Raw genomic sequence first — 24,189 nt, forward strand, 5'->3', positions numbered from 1 at the left:
ATAACCAGGTGTAAACAGTATATAACTAGTAGGACCCTGACAGGCAATAAATGCTAGCGAGTAAAACACATGGCTTAATGCACGGTATTACAATCATTGTCCACATCAATAACATGGATAATAATACATGAGCATATACATGCACATAATCATTAGGGAGTGTGTGGAGACATTGTGAGGTGTCAAGGGACGTTATAATGTGGACTTGCTGTATGCGAGCAGATGGATGTAGCTTGAAGTGTGATAAAGTGTCATGGATAAACACTGTAGCTGTAGTGGGGCATTGCATAGGTAATAGAACTTAATGATGGGAAACTTTGTGCCTAGCATATTATGAATGGGAAGGTGAGGGGGGACATGACCCAGGCGCTCACATAGTTTGTGGGCAGGACAGCTGCTTACTAGACAGGGAACAATGAGCGATGGTCCATTTTGAGAGGTCACACAAGGCTAGAATATATATGATACCTTATGTGTCATGTGTCTGGTTCCGTGCAAGACCGTATGACGGATCATTGGAAAACACATCAGGGGAATGTGGGACTTACCATGGAGTGCAGGACCTATGATTATAATAGTAGAACATATCGTAGGAGGTGATGAGTGAAGCATGAGACAGGTCAAAATCACATAGGCAGAGACCATGTGGAAGATAGTTACACACATCAGTGGTAATATGTCATGTTAGAAGACATACAGGGGAGAAAAGTAGAGTGCGTGTATTGTGTACATGGCTATATGAACATGGTGCAGTGATGCAGGGTAGGTAGAGATTATGGTATGTGGATCATGTGTGAATCATGTGTGGATCAATCATGGAAAATGATTAGTATGTGGGAGCATGTGGTTTAAGGTTAAATCTGAAAAGCAAAACTATCAATGTTACAAGCAATATGAACACTAGAACAGTACTTGGTTTTATAAAGCATCGTGATAGATTGTAAAGGATATCGTTTAGGTGGGCTGATCAAATGTGGAGTGAGTATATATATATATATATTTTTTTTTAATTGTTTTCAGCATAAAACCAAATGCAGACAACTCAAAAACGCGTTTGTGGCATAGACAGGTAGTTCAATATATCCGATCACAACAGCATACAAATACATTTGTACTCAAAGGCATAAATCTGGTATACGAGGGGTATCATGCATACAATTATATCAACGGTAAGAGCAATATCCCCTGTGGTTACAGATCTTCACACCGCTGACCAATGCCTTGTGGGGGGGCTAACTTGTATGTAAGAACACAGGTAGTGTAATCCAACCTCCACCCATAGGACCCTCAGTCGACTGTTACTCCCTCTGGCGACAATACTTCCTCAGCAGTGATCTGTGAATCTGAGGTGTGGAGTGAGTATTGTCATCAACCAGGACCACTCAGAGTCTTCCATGCGAGACTCTATAGTGTGGTCTAAGAATACTCACAAATCACTGGGTTAAAGAACACATGGGTCTTTCATGGTAAACCATCTTAAATTTGGCTGGATCAATGAGAGTGTTGGATTGCTCTGTACAGCAGTATTCATTTGAGGTCTGAAAACCCTTTTCTCCTGATAACTGTATCTCTGGCGTAGTCCTGCGAAATGTTGATCTTTGCGCCTTGGCAGAGAAGTGACCTGGTCTTCTTCATATGTGATCGGATAGGTTCTGTATGCTCGTAGCACAAAGGTTGGAAAATCAGTGTCCCTGGGGTGGACATCTTCTTAGATTTGAAAGAGGGCACTCTATGGGCGTGTTCAGGATCGACGGGATCATCCTGTCGCCTAATATAACATTGGATTAGTAGTTCTACTCTTCCAACTTGACCTACCTAGTATTGAAAGAAGTTTCTCTTTCGCAGATGATTTTCTTCCAGTCGTTTGAGCAGGGCATGGTTAATTTTCCATTGTTGACAGTTTTTCAGGATCTCCTGTATGGCCTTCAATGGTGGTCTCAAGGAGTCATTTAATTTCCTCCAGCCATCAGCCGATGGTCACTACTGAGCCCTCGGAGTATGATTGGAGTACAGCCATGGGACTTTCCAAGGTTGCAACTTATAATCCTTTTTTAAAATCCCTCATCCATATCAACATGCTGGAGTTAACCCCTTCGGTGCTCATGACGGAACGGTTCCGTCATGAGCCACGGTTGAGCTGTGCTCATGACGGAACCGTTCCGTCATGACCACGCCCGCGCAAGAAACCGTCAGCACAGCGGCGGAATTTGCGCAGCATGGAAGGGGTTAAGGTAGTTTTTCTAGCTCCACAATATTTCTTTCCTTCCTTTTCAGTGTTGATCAACACAAGCAACAACCACATTCTTTATCAACAAGGGGAGCACTCGGCCATGTCATCCGTGCAGCCTTACAATAAAACTGTGGTTTTTCATAGAGCATCTGCCTGATAGCCATTCTTGTGAGCTCTTGCAACTTTTGCACTCAAGCTTACTCTCTAAGTAGACTTGTGTAGTTTTGTTACAATGATTACACTCGAACGAGAAACATGTTAACGTTGGATTGTGTTCAGGTGGGTTGGTAAATATTATATATTTTATTTTTACTCTTGTTCCACCTTAATTTTCTAGGTTTTAAACTGGCATTCAATTATTTGAAGGGGAAGAAATATCTGAATGCAATAGACGTTTGTCACAAGGTAAGTCTTGCTTTTTATTTCCCGAGTTAAAGGCCTGAGCCACAGGCAGGGGTCTATAAACCGAGTGCAGACCTTTAAATATTGATAAAGCTTCAGGCATGAGGGGTACATGGCTATTAAAACATTTCATCTACTGTTATGAATTAAATAGGGAGAGACAGAATGACAAACATTGAAATGTTGGAGAAGACGTATGTTACCAATTAGAACAATGGAATGTTGAGTGCTCCATTGAAGATAACGGATCAACAGCGGCCTATAGGAACTGGTATATTCCTGCCTCACAACATTTCAAAGCTCTAATAGACCGCCTCTGCCTTTTTCTTTCCCTGCCTCTCCAAAATACATGGAGTGGGCAGATGAAAGCAAAAGGCAGAGGCTGTGCTGCAGGGCACACCGGAGCCTTCCCCCTCCCTAGCTCAGTCACTTGAGCATCAGAAGGAGGTTGGGGAAATGCTGCTCAGCTCCTGTGTCTCCTTTGCTTGTCTGAAATGCAAAAAGCACTTCAGCCAAGCTGGGGAGCACCAGGGGCTGATTTCAGCCCCTTTTTAAGTACTCTTACTGTGAATGTTCAAAAGCTAACAGCATAGGCCCTGCGCGTGGCTGTTAGCTGTAGAACATTCACAGCGACAGCTGAGAACAAAAGCCTCATGGAGCCCGAGAGGATTTTGACCCCTTCAGGCTCCATGAGGCCTTTGTTTTACTAATTAGAACATTCTGTCCTGATGGAGCAGAATGCTCCGATAGCTTTATAGCCTGCCGTAGCTGAGATATCCTGTCCATCAAAAGCCCGCTCCCTTGTTAAAGGCCCTTGCGTTCAGTTTGGGTCTTTAATGGCTGGGATTGCCCACTGTCAGGCTATAAAGATTAATTATTGACTCCATGCCTCTCCACTATCTTCAGTGTTGCTCCCCTGATTCCAGTGCTCTACTGGTTTGTCTATTATGTTTGGAAATGCACTCACCTTACAGACTGTTGTTCTTGCTTTCAGGTTCTTAAAACTCATCCCAGTTACCCGAGGATTCGAGAAGAAATTCTGGAAAAGGCTCAAGCAGCTCTTAAACCTTAAGAATAAAAGTATCCAATTTGCTTAAAGTTGCCAGTTGAATGAGATTTTTGGTTTCATAATGTCTATTCAGTTTTCAATGGTGACAAAAACTATGGGTAATACTCCAAAGATGTTTGCATCTTGTGGCCCTTGAATTAGCCAATATGCTAAAAGTTACAATTCTCTGTTCACCCCACCAATTTTACATATCTGCTCAAATCTTTCCCATTGTGAAGACTCCCTCCACCTATTTGGTCTGTGGTTGTTTAATTGATACATTGAAAGCATAATAAAATTGCCAAAGATATAATAAAGGTTTCATCTAATCTAATATTACTATGAAAAAATTATATTGTAGTGCCAAAATGCTGAAATATTCACAATATAATTTTAGACCCATTGGACAGACCTTTTTTTTTATCAAAGGGAACTATTTAATGAAGAATATAAATGGTCAAAGCACATCTGAACATCATATTAGAAAATGAACTATTCGTCTATACCGGAAGAGTTATTCTGTAGCAATCTTATAACTATCTGGATAGTATTCATAGTGCCATTTATGAATTCTAATGCCTTTCATATATTGTACAAAGTTATATTTTTATATTGTTATAATAAATATATCTATAATTTGAATCAATTATGTTTGTGTAATTCATGCAACCGATGTCACATATAAAAATACATTTTCAAGGCACGATTTATGATATTATTTGAATTAAGTGTTGGAGAGTCATTTACAATCCCTGTTTCTTTGCGATAGAATCACCTATCCCATTTTGATCAATTTCCAGTGACCCAGTGAGAATCTATTTGACTCTGCTGATCAAATAATTATTAAGAAGCCTCATGCACTAACATACTTCTCCATGTGGGAGTAAGATTATAGGTAAGAAATAGGTTAGTATCATTGACAAAATCTAGCTTATAAAATTTGATGCGGAGACTAATGCCTGCCATTTATTCTGAATTTTTCAGTCATTAAGGAAAATAATTCCTTGGGGCTGTGTACAAGCAGGAACAAGGATGGGTGATGCATGCTGTTATCCAGTTAGACATGGTGGCCTTAGCACATACTGTGCCAGCACTATTACCCTCAAGGTTCACAAAAAGCAGGTCTGGCAAACACATATGCCTGGTTTAATCTAGATAAGTCTAGTTATGCTTAGACTCCTCAGCAAAGAGGCTTGTGCGGTGGGAAGAAAGTGGGAATAACCAAATTCCAATCTAGGTCACAATCTGACAACATTTTAGAGAAGAAGGAAGGATGAACTTGAAGAATGACACTGTAAAACATTGTAAAGGGCTCTAAGACACAAAGGGCTTTAAGCTCTCTTATGCACCTGACTGATTTTATGGGCACTAAAAGGCTGCCTTCCATTAAAGTAGTCTTAAGTTGCATAATGCCATTGATTTGAAAGCGTTGTGCATCATCCTGGTGAGTAGCAAATCATGGTCCATAGAGTTGACAGGACATAGTACCAGAGGATTTAAATGCATCTGATGCCTCTTAATGCTCTCATTGGCTGTGAAGGACTCACTAGCCCTAGTCCAGAGCCCCTATAAGAGCAAAGTAGATTTTGCAGGTGTCCACCTGCACCCCTAGCTCATTGAGGTGCAGTGTAATAGAAATTGGATCATTGATGGAATGTAAGAGCTGAACAATGTTTATTGGATCTTTCATAGATTCACATGCTTGATCATTCCCCTTCGTTGAGGTGGGAGTCCCAAGGTACTATAGTAAAGCAGTATCTAATATTATACGAGGCTATAATGGTAATGCAAAGACATTTTAATAGCATCATAAGCTTTATTCGATATGCAAGATATCTTGTAAGCACAATAAAAATACAATCATTACAATGTACAAAAAAAAAAAAAACAATGCTACAAGAAGCCAGTAAAAATTCATAAAAAGATAAAAGGACATAAAATGCCCGTTATTAAATTAACTAAAAAAGAATTAAACAGCTACTGACAATCTCTTACAGCGAATAAGCCAAAACAACTTTAAAAATTTTGCTATTCCACATACTATAGGGGGGGGAAGTGTCCGTGGTTAGGATACGCAAGGCTACTAGGTGGCTACGTGTGCCCATATTACGACAGAGGGGTTTCAACCAGGAACTCCTAGGCCTTGCATAATCCGGGCATTCAAATAAGACATGCGCAATGGACTCAACCCTACTCGGGCAACATGCACAGTTGGGAGAAGTACGGGCCGCTGATGACCAACTCGATACCACTGCACCCAGGGGGAGGGATCCAACTCTAAATTTAAAATAAAGGGCTCGGTCAAAGGGGAGAGTGATCAAGTCCAGGTAGGGTTCAAAAGCCACAATGTCTTTAATTTATAAAAAGGCGACAGTGGACTTGCAGTGGTTAGAGTTTGTAATTAGACGCTCCACAGTCCATTTCCAGTAAAGCGCCTTAACAACTTCTTTTGGAGGGGCTGAACGTGATGACCAACAGCCTCCTAGTCCGATCTTCTCCAGAAGCTTTTTAGTTTCTCTTAACCACTTTATCTTCGCCCAGCCCCCCAGACTCATTATTTCCCCCAGGACATCAGCATAGGATTTTAATTCTTCACCCCTCCAGATTCGTGTCCATAGCAGGAGCGGGCGAAGCTGGGCCTGGTCTTTAATGTTTTTACAGCCCGTGTCCAACCGCACTGGTACAGATGGTGTGCTCAGTGGAACGGAGATAAAGGATTTCAGAAGCTTGCTCTCCGCTGTCTCTAGGGCGTCCAATCGGCAGTGGCCCCACAGTTCTGCCCCATACAAGGCTGATGACACTACTTTGGCCTTGTAGATATCAATTACTGGGGTAAGTGATCTCCTAGGAGAGGCCCTGAACTCCCTCATGAGAGCACCTCCTAATCTCCTATGGTTGAGGACCATTTTATCAATATGATTAGCCCAAGACAACCTATCCGTAATCCGAATACCAAGGTAATCGAATTCGGCTACTTTCTCTAAGGGGATCGAGTTAAGTGTGGGTGGACGGCCCAATTTCTTAGGAGGATTTAGGACTAGATATTTTGTTTTGTCCACATTTATTATTAGTCCTTTTGCAGCACAGAACTCCTGAAAACGCGTTAGTAATTTCTGGAGGCCTTGAGGGGTCTTCGAGATCAGGAGCGTATCATCCGCAAAAAGCAGGGTGGGGATACGGACTCCTCCGAGACAGGGGGCGTCGGCTGGTTCTTGTTGTAGATGTTTAACCACCCCATTCACATATAGTGAAAATAGGGTGGGTGCCAAGACACAGCCCTGTCTTACGCCCCTGGACACTGGAATCTTCTCAGTGAGTTCTCCGTTTTTACCCCAGCGGACCTGAGCAAAGGTCTGGGCATGAAGGCTAATGAGAAGGGACAAGATGTAAGGGGGTAATCCCAACTCATAAAGTACCCTCCAAAGATCTTCCCGGGGGACTAGGTCAAAGGCAGTCTTCAGGTCTATAAAGGCCAAATAAAGACTACCCTTGCCCAGTTCCACCACCTTCCACCCCAGTAGTGCCAGCCTGAACACCTGTTCTATTGTCCCCATACCAGCCCGAAAACCTGCCTGAAAGTCTGATAGGATTTTATTCTCCTCCACCCAATGGAGAATCCTTCCAAGGATAGCTTTACCAGCTATCTTTTGGGTGGAGTCAATCAGACTCATAGGGCGGTAGTTCCCCGGTGTTTCCCTGCACCCTTTTTTATAAATCGGGACCACCACCGCCCCTTTCCAGGATTCTGGCACTGCCCCTCCCTTCATGATATCATTTAGAAGAGCTGCTATGACCCGTGCCCATTCCGCTGGATATGCCCTCATAAGGTCCCCCGGATGGCCGTCTGGGCCCGCTGCCTTGCGAGGGGCTACCCACCCTATAACCCCCTCAATCTCTAAGGGAGTGAAGAGATCATAGGCGTGAGGTTCGATTGCTCGTGTGGAGTCCATCCCACGTTGCGTTCCCCATCTAGGGGGAGGTATAGGGTCCCAAAATGTTTTACCCAGCTTTGAGGCGGGATGTTGCAGGGTCTCACAAATGCATCGGGGTTTTTCCGCGTGCTTATGAGATGCCAAAAGGCCCTTGAGCCCCTAATTTTACTAGCCTGGAGCAGGTCTTCCCAGTATTTATCTTCCCACTCCCTCCTGGCAAATTTAAGGGACTTATTGTAGGCCTTCCTTGCTTCCTGTATCACACTACGGGACTTAACTTTGAGCGCCTCAACTAACTTAGCCTTATGAACCCTGCATGTTTGGGTATACCAACCATCGACTGGTTTTTTAAAGTCTTTGTTACCCGACTTGTTATGGTATAATGTAAAGACGTTAGTTAAGGCTTCTACCAGGGAGACGAAAAGCCCACTCACATTACCCACCCCTTCCAAGGAGGTTCCAAGGGTTGTTACCGCGTGGTTTAAGTGGAATTGAATTTCCCCTACCTTTGCCTCTGATAAAACCAGTTTGGCCCATTTTATTCGTCTACCACAAGGGGAGACTTCAGACTCATCCGGGGGTGCGGCTACCCGGTTAATGTTATCCTTACTTGAGGGGCGCCACCGCTGGACCATAGTTAAAGAGAGCAAGTTGTGGTCACTTTCAGTCGAGGGGACCACCTGCATGTCCCTTACATAAGGCCATAGGTATACGTCTATTAGAAAATAATCTAACCTAGAGGTATGTCCTGGCCTATTGTACGTGTGGGCACCCAACCTATCCGAGGATGTCCTCCCATTTGCTGCCCTTAAGTTGAATTCAAGGCTCAGGGAGTATAACTGGAGCGCCACTTCTGACCACCTTCTAATCGGTGGGATTTCCAGTACCGGAATCCCCAATCTGGTATCCTCCTCGTCTTGGTCGAGGGAGACGTCCGAGCCCAAGGGCTCGAGCGTACAATTCATATCACCAGCAACCAATGTACGAGACTTATATGGGGTATTATTTAGCAAGGTCTCGAGGAGAGATATTACAGGAGACTTTCTCCCGCCCACGGTTCCCCGGGCATAAACATTATAGACATTTAGGACAATTCTTCCCCTTTGATCTATTAGGGTGATGTTTTGTATGTCAGGGGAACCTGTGGGAAACTCCACGACTCTGCAGTCTAGAGAAGCCGCGACCCAGATGAGAAGGCCGCCCGCTGGTCGCCCTCTCCCTGTTTCCGAAACCTGCGCAGGGAAGGAATAGGAAGAAAAGCCCACCCTATGGACCGGTACACAGCTCCATGTCTCTTGGAAAAGGCACAGGGAGTGCTCATCAACCGAAGCAGTAAAATCCGGTAGTGCCAGTTTTCTTGCAATCCCTGCGACATTCCAGCTGAAAACCTTAAAGACTAGGTCCGTCACAGCTGAAGTGTCGCTGGGCGCCAGAATGCCCCTGTCTATGGACCTCCTCGGAGGAATATGAGGGGAACAGGGATCATGTGGGGTGGATATAAAGTCGCCTATCCCACTTGTAAGATTTATTTTAGTAGGTAAAACTCCAGCTGGGTCTGCTCTACTCGCAGTTTCCAGTCAGTAAGGCCCTGGTGCCCACAATTGGTTCTCCCTGATATCCCCTAAGACCCCAGCCCAGTTCTGACCAAAAACAGGGGGACTTAAACTTCCTCCAGTTGAGCCAACAATTTGCCTGGGATAAAAATAAGAAAGATCTACCACTTTAACCCCCGGAGCCCCCATACTTTTAATAGGAGTACAGATCGATGGTACTACTCTTGGGTCTTGGAAATTTATGATTATGCAATCCCCCTCCTGCGCTTTTTTCCCCTGCCCTACCCAATCCACTCTGCGGACACTTAAGATAATACCATCCACACCCAGCGGGATTGGTTTGTATGCCTTCAGCCAGTGGATACACTTGTTCTTGAGTGATTGATGATTTTCCAACTGGCCTTCTTTTAGAGGGAGCACATTAACCATGACTGCAACAAAAGGTTGACAGTCTGGTGGGAGGTTTACTGGGGGGATCCGTCGAGCTGACTTAATGGGGGCCGGTAAGAAGTTAGATGTGGCGGTAGGTTGGGATGCAGACCTAGGGGCTTTCTCTAGCGCTAACCCATTAAAATTGCTACCTGCCCCTGGTTTTTTGGAGACTTCCATTTTGCCACTAACAGTCTGTGGCTGCTTTTGTTGAAGAGGCTTAGGCTTATTTTTGTCAGGCTCTATGTGAGTTGTTGAACCCTTATGTTTTGGCCCTGCTTTGGGACGGGGGGGAGATATGAGAGCTGGAATTAATGGACTATTGGGAACAACCTTGTTAAGACATATTGGGTGCTTAGGGTCTCTCTGAGGTAAAGGCTCGTTCCCCTTTGCACCCAAGTCCTTGTTTTCAGTCACTCTAATTATTTGTTTAAATGTTGTTTTAAGTGAATGAAACCCGTCAAGGGTTGATTGCTCAAGTTTGTCTATCCTTTCCCCTAGACCCTTGACTTGTGTTAGTAACGGTTTCAAGAGGCTGTATACCTTCTCAAAAATATTTTCAACCGTTGCGGAGTCAGGGAGCTTTGAAAACTTGACAGTGTTTGCGTCTGGGTGTAGCCCCTTGGAGGAGATCAGAACATCCCCATCTATGTCAATTTCATTCGATATAGGCTTACCCCTTGTGGGTCTCGTACCAGATCCAGAAGGCTTTCTTAATCTTTGGTAAAGAGCGGCCTGTCTCACTAGGCAACCCTTTTTACGTTTTCGTAGCTTTTTGCTTAGGGGCCTATTCTCCTGTCTAGTGATTGGAGTTTGGGAGTTCGGGGAAGACCTAACTAACTCCCCTTCTGATAAAGCTAAGGGCGCAGTGAGCGGTATTGAGGGCTCCAACTCACTGATAGCTTCGTTTGGGAGATTAGTTAATAATGATGTGGACAGTTTACCAAGGCCATCGTCTTCCGCTGTAGCTATAGGGAAAAGAGCAGCCAAATTTTCCAGCCTACCTATATTTTGCTCTATACCAGCCAACTGGGGAGGGTCTGTGTAAACACCAGGCACACTAGATGGAGAAACGGGTTGAACCTGGGCACTGGCCGGTATAAACGATTGAGCGTCGACCCCCAAGGATGAGCGTCTTGAGGGGAGGTAAACCTCAGATAAACGCCGCTCAGACATAGCAATCTCCTTTTCAATCACCGCCGCCACCCTGGTGATGAAGCGGTCCATAGTTCCTATGATAGGGCTCGCCACATTTGGCCCCTTTTCGCCTTCGTTCCTTAACAGCTTTCCAGAACGAGTAGACATAATTTTCCGAAAACAGAGCGGGGACACACACCGGGCGTATGTACTCACAGTTGCTGGAGAGAAAAGGGACGTGGCCCAGCCCGGCCTCCTTCGGCCTCTGACGGCCCGCCCTTTGCCCGGGCTTCGTCCGGCGCGTCCCGCTCGCGTCCCGCGTAGCGGATGCCGACACGACTTTATAGTGCGTCAGAAATCTGTGGCTGGTGGGCAGGGAGAAGCACAGGTGGTAGGACGCACGGGCTCCTGGGATCCGGAGTCCCGTGCGGTGCCTTGTCCCCAGAGCAACGATGCCACTCGCAGCAACAACACACTACAGGCAGAACCCCTCCTGGGGCAACAGCTCAGCAGCCTGCAGGGAATGACCAGGTAAAAGCGCTCACGAAGCGGGAGCCTATCTTTGTTCTTTTAAAAAAAAATGGACCAAACTGGAACTATAACCAATCAGGTGACAGCACTCTCTTAGAACACGTCCAACAGAGGCTGGATCCCTCAGATTTTTTACTGCACGTCGTATGCAGGGAGTCTCCTGAGCTCTGCTCAGCTATACCAACTCATATTTCTTACATTTCATCTTTATTATTACCACAGAAGCAGTTTAAAAAAAAAAAAGGGGGGGGGGGCACTCTAGACCCTGTGACTGTGGTTGAGTTAATTGTTTTTCTTTCAGATACTCCACTTATGGATTTATTTATTGTATCCACCCTTGTAAGGTAAGAGAGAAGGATATTCCTATGGTGTCTAACAGAATACATGTCAAATGAGGACAGCAAAGGAGTACGGTACTCCAGATGCGCTTTAAGGTCCTTCTTAGACTCTTTTCGGGTCACAGAAGGATAGTTCACAGGAGAAATGCAAATACCTCTCCTCATGAACTTCGCTGTCGGTGCCTACAGCTCTGGTTGTTTTCCTGGAGTTCACTCTACCTAAATGCACCTCAATCCATTTGACAGCAAGGCATACATTTTTACTGCCTCATAGATGCCAATGATGTCTACATATGTGTCGACTATGACTTCAAGGACGCCTTGACGTCGTCCGCTCCACCTAACTATGGTGTTGATGGCGGCTTCATCAACGTGTTTCTGTGGATGACACCCCATTGCATGCAAGCATGGGTCCACCGAACTATCCGATAACCAGCAACAATCCAGTCTAGTGGTAAACTTATCAGGAAATACCCTATCAAGGACACAACTAACGGTCCTAGAAAAAGGATTAGGTTTTGTACCTACACCAACTCTAGATAAGTTCCTACTCAGCTGTGAGCTTAATGAGTTCATAAGAAAAATAAAGCTACAGGTATTTTTTGGAAACAAAACAACTATGGATAATCAAAGAGGAGACACTAGCTTATATCCTAAATCCACTTTCACACCGCCACAAGTCACGCTACCGGTAGAACTATTTGCCTTTGAGAAGGCGGTTCTAAAAGAAGTGAGAGAAATTGATTCAAGAAGCTAAAAACATTCCATAACACCACAAAGAATGAACAAGAAGCCATCAAGGAACTGGCCAACAACTGTGATAGTACAATAAAACCAGCAGATAAAGGCGGAGGTATCGTCCTACAAAGCACTGAGGGATACTGAAAAGAATGCCACAGACTCCTATCAGATGAAAGAAATTACAAGCGCTTCAAAGAAGATCCCACAGAACGATTACGAATTGGGATTACCAGCATGATTGAAGAAGCACTAACACACGATTGGGTCACTAAGAAAGAAGGTGAACTTATGATCACTACCCAAACAATCGTGCCCTATTTCTACACTATCCAGATGCATTTCTCCATCCTCTGATACAAAAAAAACACGTATCTGAAGGATACAAAAGCAGTACTTTGCCTACTTAAGGACCTTAACTTTAACCCTACACAGAACGACCTCATTGGTTTGGATGTGCCTTTACACAAACTTATCACACAAAGAAACCTTGGACATCCAAGAAGAGACCTTATATGGAGCAGAATGGCCCTACCGCACACCACATCATCTAGTCCTTGACTGTTGCAAATGGGCACTGACTGAGAATTTTTTCCGTTTTGAGGACATCCTGTTCCAACAACAGCATGGGACCAGCATGGGGAGTACCTTTGCTCCAAGTGTGGCAGGATTGTATGTGCATCACTTAGAAGAACAAAAGATTTTGTCAGACAACAACCCACACAGATAAAAAATACTGGAATGGAAGAGGTACATTGACGATGTGCTTATGATATGGAAAGGTGACCAATCTGAAGCTAATGTTTCCCGTGAATGGCTCAATCAACAGGACCCTTTTCTAAAATTCACCGACACCATGAGCAGAACAGAATTGGTGTTCCTAGGCCTCAACATCTACGCAGCAGAATGAGTTCTCAAGACGATTCACTTTAAACCCACAGCCAAGAACTATCTACTACTTTGACAGTTTTCATCCTCCACACCTGAAAGAAAACCTTCCATTCGCCCAGTTTCTCCGGCTCAGAAGGAACTGTTCAGAAATAAAGGATTATGAAACAAAGGCAAAAGACCTATCGGAAAAACTCTGGAGGAGAAAATACCCTGCTAAGACCATTAGCAAAGCTAAGAAAAGAGCAGCCAACAATCACAGGGATGCACTCCTCGAGACATATGAAAAAGAGGATAGAGGAAAGAACAAAAGACCAATTTGTATTACTACATTTAATATAACATCAGACAAAGTCTCTAAAATAGTAAAAAATTACTGGTGCATCCTCAACAGCGGAAAATTGGACATTCCACTACCCATGTTCTGACACAGGAGGGGGAAGAAACTCAGAGACATCCTAGTAAACACTCGCCAAAAACCCCAACTATAAAATAACCAACAGCTACTCAGCACGTTGCCCACAGGCCATCACACATGTGGCAACTGTAGTGTCTGCCACCTAACATCAACTACGAAATAGGTGACCTTTAATACAGGACCTTTAAAACAGGAACAACTTGGGACTTAAGGAAGTAATAGCTCAGGGGTGATATACTTGACTACATGCTGTTGCAACCTACACTATGTAGGCATGACGACTAGGAAAGTCAGCACAGAAATATGTGAGCACCATAGCAACATCAGATGCCACAGGGCAAGCACTAGGATGACAGCCCACTTCAACGAAAAGAAACACACCCCTAATGACATGCGACGGGTGGTGTTGGAACATATAACATACTGTGACAGTTTGGAACAAAAACTACTGGAAAAGGAACAAAGATGGGTGTTCCAATTCCACACAGATACGACAGGCCTCAATGATAATATCCTATAGGGGGAGGTTCACAAGGTGAACCACATCATGGGCACATAGGAGATACAGACAAAAATAACCACAATACCATCCTGGGATTATTTGTTTTTAACAAAACAACTGGAATCACGGATGTGAGGACTGGCAGGTGCTCACATCACCTCTCCAAGCAAAGGTGCCATGCACAGACCCCTACGTAAGACCCCTTTTTGCTTATACAACTCTACAGTAATGGCGCGATGAACATGCCAACACACAACGACCTGACTCGTAGCAGTAACACAGCGACGTTTTGAGTCCCAGGTTTTCACTGCCAAGTAATGACTATAGTTTTTTTTCTGCTTAAAAGACACCGTAATGATGTTATAACTCCACCCCATTTGAAAAAAATTGGGAGTGGTCCTCCTTCCAATATGACATGCTGACTTCATCATGAAAAAAGCAGTCTTTTCCTAATTGCGGCAACTGCCTTAACGTGCCCTGGCTAAGATATATATATCTATATGTAAAAATTAAATTGCTTTTGTGACTCCATGAAAACTAATTTTTTCTAAACTCACTTTACACCCCATGTTATTTTCACTGGTTTTATAAACCCAGTTAAAACTTTACGTGACGATCATCGTCACTAGAAATAATTGATCCAAGACTGTCCTCGATTTGTTTCCAAGGCTGGGCGGCCATTTTTCCTCAGACCCGCGGTCTAGTCTTCACTTGTATACAACCATGAAAGGGCTTTCTTTTGTCAATACTAAAAAATGATCCAAAATAGTGGGCACATTGTTCCAAGAATGGGCGGCCATTTTCCTCAACAACCGCGGTCCAATAGCAGGACTGGGCTTCTCCTGCCAGTACTTAAACAGCATCTAGCGATAGACATGCCAATATGCGGTCGGCCAGAGTATGAGTAGGTGTCATTGACGGAGGAGTGCTGAGCAAAGCAAGACCCTTTTTCCCTTTTAGGAACCCAGGATCCCTGAGAAACGCTAGTTTTTCATTTTTTCTGCTCACACTATGGGAAATAACTAATCAGAATTTTCCTTTTTCAGTGCGTGACTCTAATGCCTTATACACATTCCTCTAGGGTTACTACAAGCCCCTCCACCCTGGCAATCTGTGAAGCACAGTATTGCCAAAACAGAAGTATGTTCTTAGAATTATGAGCAGCATATTTGTATGTTAGTCTTGTGATGTTTCTTCACGAGTTTCTTTTCCTTTCTACAAATGTTTTTAATGTTTAACCATGCTTTCTCACAACAGAGCTGTCTGATGTGGTTTATAGATTCACATTGGATACAAGCACTAATTAAAGTTTGAATTTGTAAGGGCACTGACACCAATTATAGAGGAGCGCTTTGATCTTGGAACTGCATATGATATGGACCTGCCCACGTGAGAGGTGGGCAGGCAGTGTATACTAATGCCCATGTTGCTTTATCTCCCTGAATAGATACTACGAGTCATTTAAACCGTATGTATTTTAATTTGAGGCTCACACATTAGGTGTGCATTTGTGTTTTTCTTAGCGTATTCCATATTAGAGACTTGTTTTTTTTTTTATCACGGAGTGGTACGCATGGGGCTGTTCCCCATGTGGTCCTGAGGAAGAGGTTTAGGGGATACCTCGAAACATGCCGACCAAATACTAGAGATAGCATATACATAAGGAAAAATGAGGCCAATATCCAGTTCACTCATTTCTGACAGCACAGACTTGGGCGCAAGACATAACGAATACTCTATGCTGCTGGAAATGTCGGTAAACCCTCACAAGAAGCTTCAGCTCAGCATCAAGGCCAGTTCTTACATCCAACCTCCTGCTGCTAAATCTAGCTGTGACGAGCAAGGTCTTAGAGTTGGGTTACCCCAAACTTCCTGAGAAGTGTATTCAAATTCTGCATGAGTTGTGTAATTCCACTGTGTGCGCACTATACAGCAAAGTGGAAGAGATTTTTCCATTTCTGCTTGAGTATACAAATAGACCCCCACCTCCTCCTCTCCATCCGCCCCCCCAATAATCCATTGCTACAGGGCAGCATCTGCTATTTTTACATCTACATAACTCAGAGTGACAAACTACCATTCACTTACGCTTATTTGCAGTAGAAGCCCACAGCAAAGCAGAATGTCTCCCTTTAAAATTCAGGTGGTTATGGCCTTTATGGAGCACCTTAAGTGATTCAACCAAGTATTCCTACAACATATGTCTGGAACATAATCTGAACAGCTCTAGTTGCTTTTTATCTGTAGCCACTACATTGTTGTGAAGTGTGATTCTTGTCCTCGAAGGTAGCCTTTCTTGTTGCGTTAACTTGACTCCGGAGAATCTGAGTTGCAAGCCCCAATGGTGGCGGAACCTTTTATTGAGGTACATAAAGTTAGAGTAGTTTTAGAAAAAAATGTCTTCATAAAGTTGTCTCCTTTTCATAGAAGTTAGGCAGTTGATTTGCCAGTTTTCTTCCTCCGCCCATAGACTGGCTGAAAGGGCTTTGGAGACACTTGTCAAGAGAGCACTGATGTACTAAATTGACCGATATAGATCTGCATGTATGCTGAAGGTACTGCTACATTTGCAAAACTTCATACAGGTAATCCTATCTCCTAAAGGATGAATCCTCAGAATCAATACACGTTTACAAACATGCAATGCAAAAAATAAACTTGTAGTACATATAATGCCACAAGCATATTCCACTCTAAAGAAGGTGTCTACTATGGTGTTCTTAGGGAACATTCCCATGGGAGACCTGAATAAAGCTGCTACCTGGTCAACACCAAGTTTACCCAAAAGTTTTGAGTGTACAGTCAAGCCCACCAAGAGGTTTTAGTTGTCGAAACAGTTTTAAAAATGGCATCCGTCTTCTGTATCATCTGCTCACTAGCCACCAAGCCTCACTGTATCTTACTTATTACATATTAGAACTGTTACATGACAGCAACGCTCTGATAGTTTACACGTAAAAGCTACAAGATCACATAGTGCAAGAAGAGGGTGTCACTGGACTGTATTGTGCATGCCAGGTGTGGGCTTACAGCCAGTCTTTACACAGACTCAATACATACCCGACATGCTGTACTATCGTTGGGCAATTCAGCATGTCCGATAATAGTAATTTGGGGCTTGTCTGTCATGCGCCCTTAGGTCCCTTCAGAAGCTTGTCTGAGTTTGATTGGGCATAAGGTTATGTGCCAGCACGTGCCCGTAAAGCCTCGTGGCCTCCCTCACCATTGTAAGACCATCGGCGGCAGCTCCATGCTGGCAGGCTAGCAGTGGCTGCTGACATGGCTTGCAGAGTGAAGGTCACGCGGGACGAGGCTGCAATTGCTGGAGGGAGTGAGCAGAATAAAAAAGTCTTACCTTGCCGCCGGGTCCCACGTCTCTGCTCCTGCTCTCCTCCCTCCGACTTCAGGAACAGGAAGCAGGCAGCCAGACTCCCTCCCCTAAGCCAATCACAATGCTGCACTGCAGCGTTGATTGGTCTGAGCGCTGTGACACAGCACTCAGCCAGGGTCTGGAGGGGTGGGCATGTTCTCCATGCAGGCTGTAATGCAGCCTGCATGGAGAACGGGGAAAGTGCGCACGACTCTGGCCGCCCAAACAGTCATTGCGCACATAGGAGTGGGCAAACCCCTCCTCTCCAGCCCTGCTCAGAGTGCAGAGCAGTCCCGCCCACAAACAGCACAAACATAAAATTATAATAACAAATCATTTTATGTTTTTGCTTCCTGCATTGTTTGAAAGCAGTGGGGCAATGCTCCTCTGCCATAGCGGAGGAGCCGCCACTGCAGGTTAGGCTAGATCCAGTAATAATTGGCAAGCAGGGCAGCTCATGGTATGCTTAATGCCCCTGAAGGTGCACCTTGCGGTATTAACAGCACCAGAAAGTGTTTTTTTTTTTTTTCTTACTGCTCCATGAAGCTGCACTGTATGAAGTGAGGAATAGGGCAGCTGAAGAGAAACTTCCTGCCCCCTCGGGCTCCGGTTTATGAAGTGTTAAGAGCAGCACAACAAAGTTTGGCTTCCTGCTCCCTGCATGTATTCTCTAAGGGCCTGATTACAAGCTAAGGCATAATTTATCACCCCTGAAAAATAAAGATTCCATGTTGTACATTATTTGTCGGGTTTTAACCACGGGACAGAACTAACTGCCCAACTTGTCATCTGGCCCTAAGTGGCATGGAGCAGGGATGATCTGTGAATTAAAAGCAGCCCACAAATGTTTAATATGGAGATAGTAATTAGAGGTGCTTACTGCCCCACTGCATGAACTCTTGAGGCTAGTTGTGGGTTTCTTTCCATCTTCCTCTGCATGAATTCTGTAAGAAATGACAGGGGTGCACGCTGTACCTCACACTTTACTGGTAGTTTCTACGAGGTAACATGGGTCCTCTAAGAGGCAGGTAGATTGTTTAGAATTTTATCGGCAAAAGAGTAGCAAACTGAGGTGGGCGAGCCATCAAAAAAGGGAGAGATGATATGAGCAGTAAAAGTATTTAACATGATTTTTTTTTTTTTTTTTTTTTTTAACGCTATCACTCTGGCTTGCAAATCATGAAACCAAGAGATTCTTTAACATATCAGATTATATCCCAGCACTGAAAAGTAATTCTAAAAAGTCAGCTTTTAAACACAAATTAAAACATCTGAAGGAGACCATTAGTTATAGATTCCTTACCATAGAATTGCCCCCAGGCGTCAGATTGTATCCGGAGAACATTTTTCGTAGCAGTACCCCTGCGCGTTATTAGTTGGCATCGGTCAACTCCGCGTTTAGTCGGTGTCGTGGTCGCCGGGATGACGTCACGGTATCTAATTAGACGTCGCCCTCGCACGCTGTGGTCAGTTTTCTTTTTCCGCGTCAGCCAGCCCAGCTCCGGAGAGAGCAGTACCTCAGTCACTTTCTGACTGACATTTTTCGACTTTTGTCGACGTCTTTTTTGTCATGTTAACTCCTAGTGCACTAAGAATGCCACATCAGAATGGCTTCAAGGCTTGTGACTCCTGTCGCAAACTGATGTCGGTCATGGACCCCCACCTTGTGTGCCTTTGGTGCCTGGAGCACGACCCAAAGTTGTGCCCTGACGGCTGGGCCATGAACCGAAGTCTTTGCGGGAGCGGTCCCGAAAGCTTCTCGAGGCTCGGCAATCCACTCCGCTCGAGGTCCCGGTCAAGAGGGAGGTCGCGGGACTGGTCGTGTAGCTGCCATCACCACTAGTCATCGAAGTCTTAGTCTTCGGGTAAGTCGAAGCACAAGATGAAAGCGAAGAAGCATCGTCGCTCTTCACATTCTCCCCATCCGTTGGCCGACACGACACGGGATGCGGATGGTGCTCGTCCTGTGGCTCCGTCTGCGGAGCCTGCTGGGTCGGCTCTGAGCTTCTTCCCTTTCCGGGACACGGAGCGAGCCCTGCCCAACTTTGTAGTTTTTACGAAGCTCTCCACTCCATTTTTGGGCAGCCCGCATCTGCCGGCGCGCCTTTGGGCCCCGCGTATTCGGTTGGGGGCCCTAGGCCTTCAAACCAGCTGGCTCTGGCCCAAATGGCCCCCAAAGATCTAGGCCTGGATCAGGATCGGTGCCAGTCGACCTTACGACACCTCCCCCGGCGCCACTCCCGATGTCGACCCCTCCGCCAACTACGATGCCAGTTGTATCCCCAGCCGGCGGCGACCCGGCCTCCACCTCGATGTGGACACTGAGCCGGACCGATGGTTACTTTTGTACCCCTGTTCTACCCTGGTGTTCTCCATCGCCCTGAGTAGCAACCAGGTGAGGCTGAGGACTGGAAGGTGTCTGTTTACCCTCTTGCAGGGCAGTTGGAAGAACCAGACTGGAGAGTAGAGCTGTGCGATGCCAGTGGTCTGGACCCCTCACCAGACCTTGGCATGCTTTCTCCCCCTACCGTGGCTACGGAGGAAGGGGCATCTTAGGTAATGGTGTTGCGTTGGGCGGCTGAGGCCTTAAACCTTGAGCTTCCTACGGTCGCAGTTAGGACTAACCTCCTGACTGAGGTGCTTCAACCAGCAGCAGCCTCTTCGGAGCCCCTGCTGCTGTTCAATGAGGCCCTCAGACATCCTTCTGGGCACCTGGTCCAGGCACAGCACAGGGGCTCCTGTGGATAGCATGATTGCCACCGCCTCGGGCAACCCCATTTTCCTCTCCCAACACCCTACTTGATGGTCCAAGCTTCTACTTCCAAGGGTGGATTCCTTACCGGTCCCCCCCAGATAGGGAAACAAAAAAGCTGAATCATCTTGAGAAGATGTTTTCTTTCGCCGGCTTGGGACTGCGGTCGGCGAACACCGCATGTCTGTTGGGCCGTTACACCCACTCCGTGTGGGATATGGTTGCCCAGGTGCTGCCACAGTGCCCGGAGGAGGCCCATGCCACACTCTCATGCCGTTGCCGAGGGTTGAGATGTAGCCAAGTTCACCATTCAATCGCTGGGCCGAACGATTTCCACGACGGTAGCCCTGGGACGCTACGCCTTGCTGAGGTCCAGTGGATTTTCTGGGTATGTCCAATTGACTCTTTTGGACATGCCCTTTGATGGCCGTCGCTTGTTTGTCGACAAAGCTGACAACGCCTCGAGCGCTTTAAGAATTCTGGGGCTACGGCCAGATCCTTAGGCCTCGCTTCCACCTGCCCTATGCAGTCTGCTTTTTGCCCCTTTCGTGGGTACGGAAGGGTGCCCCACCACGTTCTGCCCAGAGCCACAGGCCTGCTCAAACTGTTCAGCCGCTGCGCAGCTGGTGACGTGGACCCAGCATCATGGGTCAGAGGACCAGTGGGCGGCCCAGTCCACCAATGCCCTCTGCAGCAGCCTCCAAACCCTCCTAGTTCAACCCTCCAGGGCCAACATCACCTCCCCCCCCCCCCCCCCCCCCACTGGCAGGACATTACGTTAAACAGGTGGGTTTTGCAGATAGTCCGAAAGGGCTACTCCCTCCCCTTTGAGACTACCCCTCCATCCATGCCACCTCAATTCCATTGCATGCCGGAGGATCACTTGGTCCTTCAACAGGAAGTTATAGCTCTTGGCCAAGGGAGCCATCGAGCGAGTTCCTGTTCCAGAAGTAGGCCATGGTTGTTCCCACTACTTTCTGGTGCCCAAGAAGGACAAGGGCCTGCATCCTATCTTGGATCTCAGGAACGTCAATCGCTTCCTCCGGAAGGAGAAGTTCAAAATGTCCTGTCTGCCCTCGACCTTGGAGACTGGATGGTAGCATTGGACTTGAAGGACGCTTATTTCTCCATCCCTGTCCTGCCGACCCATCGTCATTACCTATGGTTCATGGTAGGCCACAAGCACTTTCAGTTCACCATGCTCCCCTTTGGCCTTACCAGCACCCCATGGGTGTTCACGAAACTGATGGTGGTTGCAGCTCATGCGTGCAGGTCAGGTGTTCCAGTCTTCTCCGATCTCAACGACTGGCTGTTGAAGGTGGGCTCGCCCCCGGCTGTCGTCTCCCACCTCCAGACTATGGCGGACCTCCTGCATTCTCTGGGGTTCTCTATCAACGTGGCGAAGTCACACCGGAGTCCCTCTCAGAAGCTCCTCTTCATCGGAGAGGTTCTGGATACGACGCAGTTTCAGGCATATCCTCCCGAACACAGAGTCTGGGATATTCAGGCTATGATTAAGATCTTTATGTCTCTATCCCAGGTTTGTCAGAATGAACCTGAGGCTGCTGGGCCTCATGGCCTCCTGCATCCTGCTGGTGGATCATGCCAGGTGGCATATGCGGGCTCTGCAGTGGGGCCTGAAGTTCCAGTGGGCACAGCATCAGGGGAATCTTTCAGACTGCGTCCAGATCTCAGAGCGCTCTGCACACCACTTGCAGTGGTGACTCACGAACCAGGGTTGGGTCAACAGCAGGTTCCTCTCCCTTCCCCAACCAGAGTTCAAGGTGGTGAGACACTCATCCCTTCTGGGATGGGGCGGCCACATGGAAGAGGCAGAGATCAGAGGCCTCTGGTCTCCCGCGGAGTCCGGGCTCCACATTAACCTTCTGGAGCTCCAGGCGATTCGTCTTGCACTGAAGGCATTCCTTCCCTCTGTCTGGGGAAGAGTAGTGCAGGTGTTCAGACCACACCACTGCTATGTGGTACTGCAACACACTGGGCTGGGTGGGGTCGTGGACCCTATGTCAAGAGGCTCTTAGCCTCTGGACATGGCTGGAACATCAGCGAATTTCCCTGGTGGTTCAACACTTGGCAGGTTCACTGAACGTCAGGACGGACTAACTCAGCCGCAGGTGCATGATGGATCACAAATGGCGTCTTCACTTGGAGGTCGTGCAAGGTCTTTCAGCAGTGGGGAGAGCCTTGGTGATATCTATTTGCCACCAAAGAGAACGTGCAATGTCAGCAGTTCTGCACGTTGGAATTTCTAAGGCGGCACTCGCTAGGCGGCGCTTTTCATCGCGAGTGGCGTTGCAGTCTTCTATACGCCTTTCCGCCTATACCACTTCTGCCCAGAGTGCTGAAGATCAAGCGCGACCGGCCAAAGTCATCCTTCTCGCTCCAGATTGGGCATGAAGAGTGGTATCCCGAGCTGTTAGAACTGGCCATCGATCCGACTGCCTCTTCGGGAGGATCTTCTGTCTCAGCAGCAGGGGACGGTCCTCCACCCGAACCTGTTGAGCCCCCACCTCCTTGCGTGGAGATTGAGCGGCGACAGTTGACAGCCTTTGCCCTTCCTCCTGAAGTCTGCAATGTTATCTTGGCAGCCAGGCATCCCTCCCCTAAGACAGTATACGCCTGTAGATGGAACAAGTTTGTGGCATGGTGCACAGCAAAGGCTGTGGATCCTCTCTTTCTGAGGTTCTTTTATTCCTCCTTTAATTGGCCCAGCAGAGCTTTGGGCTAAAGGGGCTATCTCTCAGCCATCTCAGCCTTTCTTCGGCTGCCTGATCAACCTTCTCTTTTCAAGTCCCCTATTTTAAATAGGTTTCTTAAGGGCATTACGCGTCTTTCCTCCTATTCCTTTCGTAATGCCTCAGTGGGACTTGAACTTGGTTCTAACATATTTTATGTGCCCTCCTTTTGAGCCATTACATAACTGTCCTCTCAGACTTCACTTTAAAGACTGCCTTGCTAGTGGTGATCACCTCTGCTCGCAGGGTGAGTGAGCTTCAGGCTCTGCCCTCCTTTTCTTGCTGTGCATCCGGACAAGATAATCTTAAAAACCAGACCTTCTTTTCTTTCCAAAGTGGTTACTTCTTTCCACATTGGTCAAACAATCACTTTGCCCACTTTCTTTCTGCCACCACATCCTTCAAAAGAGGAAGAGGCTCCACTGTCTGGATCCAAAACGTGCACTATCTTTCGATCTAGATCGCACAAGACAATTCCGGGTAGATGACCAACTCTTTGTTGTCTATGTGGGTGCCAAGAAAGGTCGAGCCATGAAAAAATTAACCATCTCTCGGTGGGTCGTTCTTTGCATAAAACGTTGTTACTCTTTGGCAAAGAAGGAGCCTCCGGCAGGACTGCGTGCCCATTCCACCAGGGCGACAGCAGCCACTACTGCTTTGGGACGTGGAGTCCCTCTTCATGACATCTGCCAGGCAGCCAAGTGGGCATCCCTGCACATGTTTACCAAACATTACTGTCTGAAATCTCAAGTCCGGAGAGACTGCTTTTTTGGCCGTTCTGTTCTCCAGGTCTTCCTGGTGTGAACTTAGTTCGCAGACCCACCTCCTGGGTTGGTATTACTGGGGTATCTATTCTAAGGTAAGGAATCTATATAACTAATGTTCTTTGAGATGAACAAGTTACTTGCCTCCAGTAACAATATATCTGTAAGAGACCTATATTAGTTAAAGATTACTTACCGCCCCACCCATCCTCCCTGTTCTGCAAATTGACTTCTTGGATTAAGGACTTCCTTTCAAGGCCCTAGTTTTGTGTACCATGTCTTGCATGGCTCTGCGCTTCTGGCGTGGAATGTCTTGTAAAGAACTGATGTCAGCGCGCTAGGGCGGCATCTAAGTAGATACCGCGATGTCATTCCGGCGACCATGATGCAGACTACGAATGGGG

At 46.4% G+C, this 24,189-nt stretch overlaps 1 protein-coding gene across 5 annotated transcripts in view; it reads left to right on the forward strand.

Annotated features, from left to right (window-relative positions):
* LOC146789716 (tetratricopeptide repeat protein 21B-like) overlaps positions 1–24,189 on the forward strand; it is a 514,157-nt gene that overhangs the window by 486,140 nt on the left and 3,828 nt on the right. For 3 of the 5 annotated variants that reach the window (XM_085632050.1, XM_085632052.1, XM_085632053.1), the window contains 2 exons: positions 2,568–2,635; positions 3,627–4,322. In XM_085632050.1, the coding sequence (XP_085488176.1) occupies positions 2,568–2,635; positions 3,627–3,704 (146 nt within the window). In that variant the 3' untranslated portion in view covers positions 3,705–4,322. Of the gene's footprint in view, positions 1–2,567; positions 2,636–3,626; positions 4,323–24,189 lie in introns of those variants that run through there. The other 2 variants (XR_014970145.1, XM_085632051.1) reach the window with 2 other exon arrangements.

This window comes from Triturus cristatus, chromosome 10 (assembly GCF_964204655.1).
Source record: "Triturus cristatus chromosome 10, aTriCri1.1, whole genome shotgun sequence".
Lineage (NCBI taxonomy): Eukaryota > Metazoa > Chordata > Amphibia > Caudata > Salamandridae > Triturus > Triturus cristatus.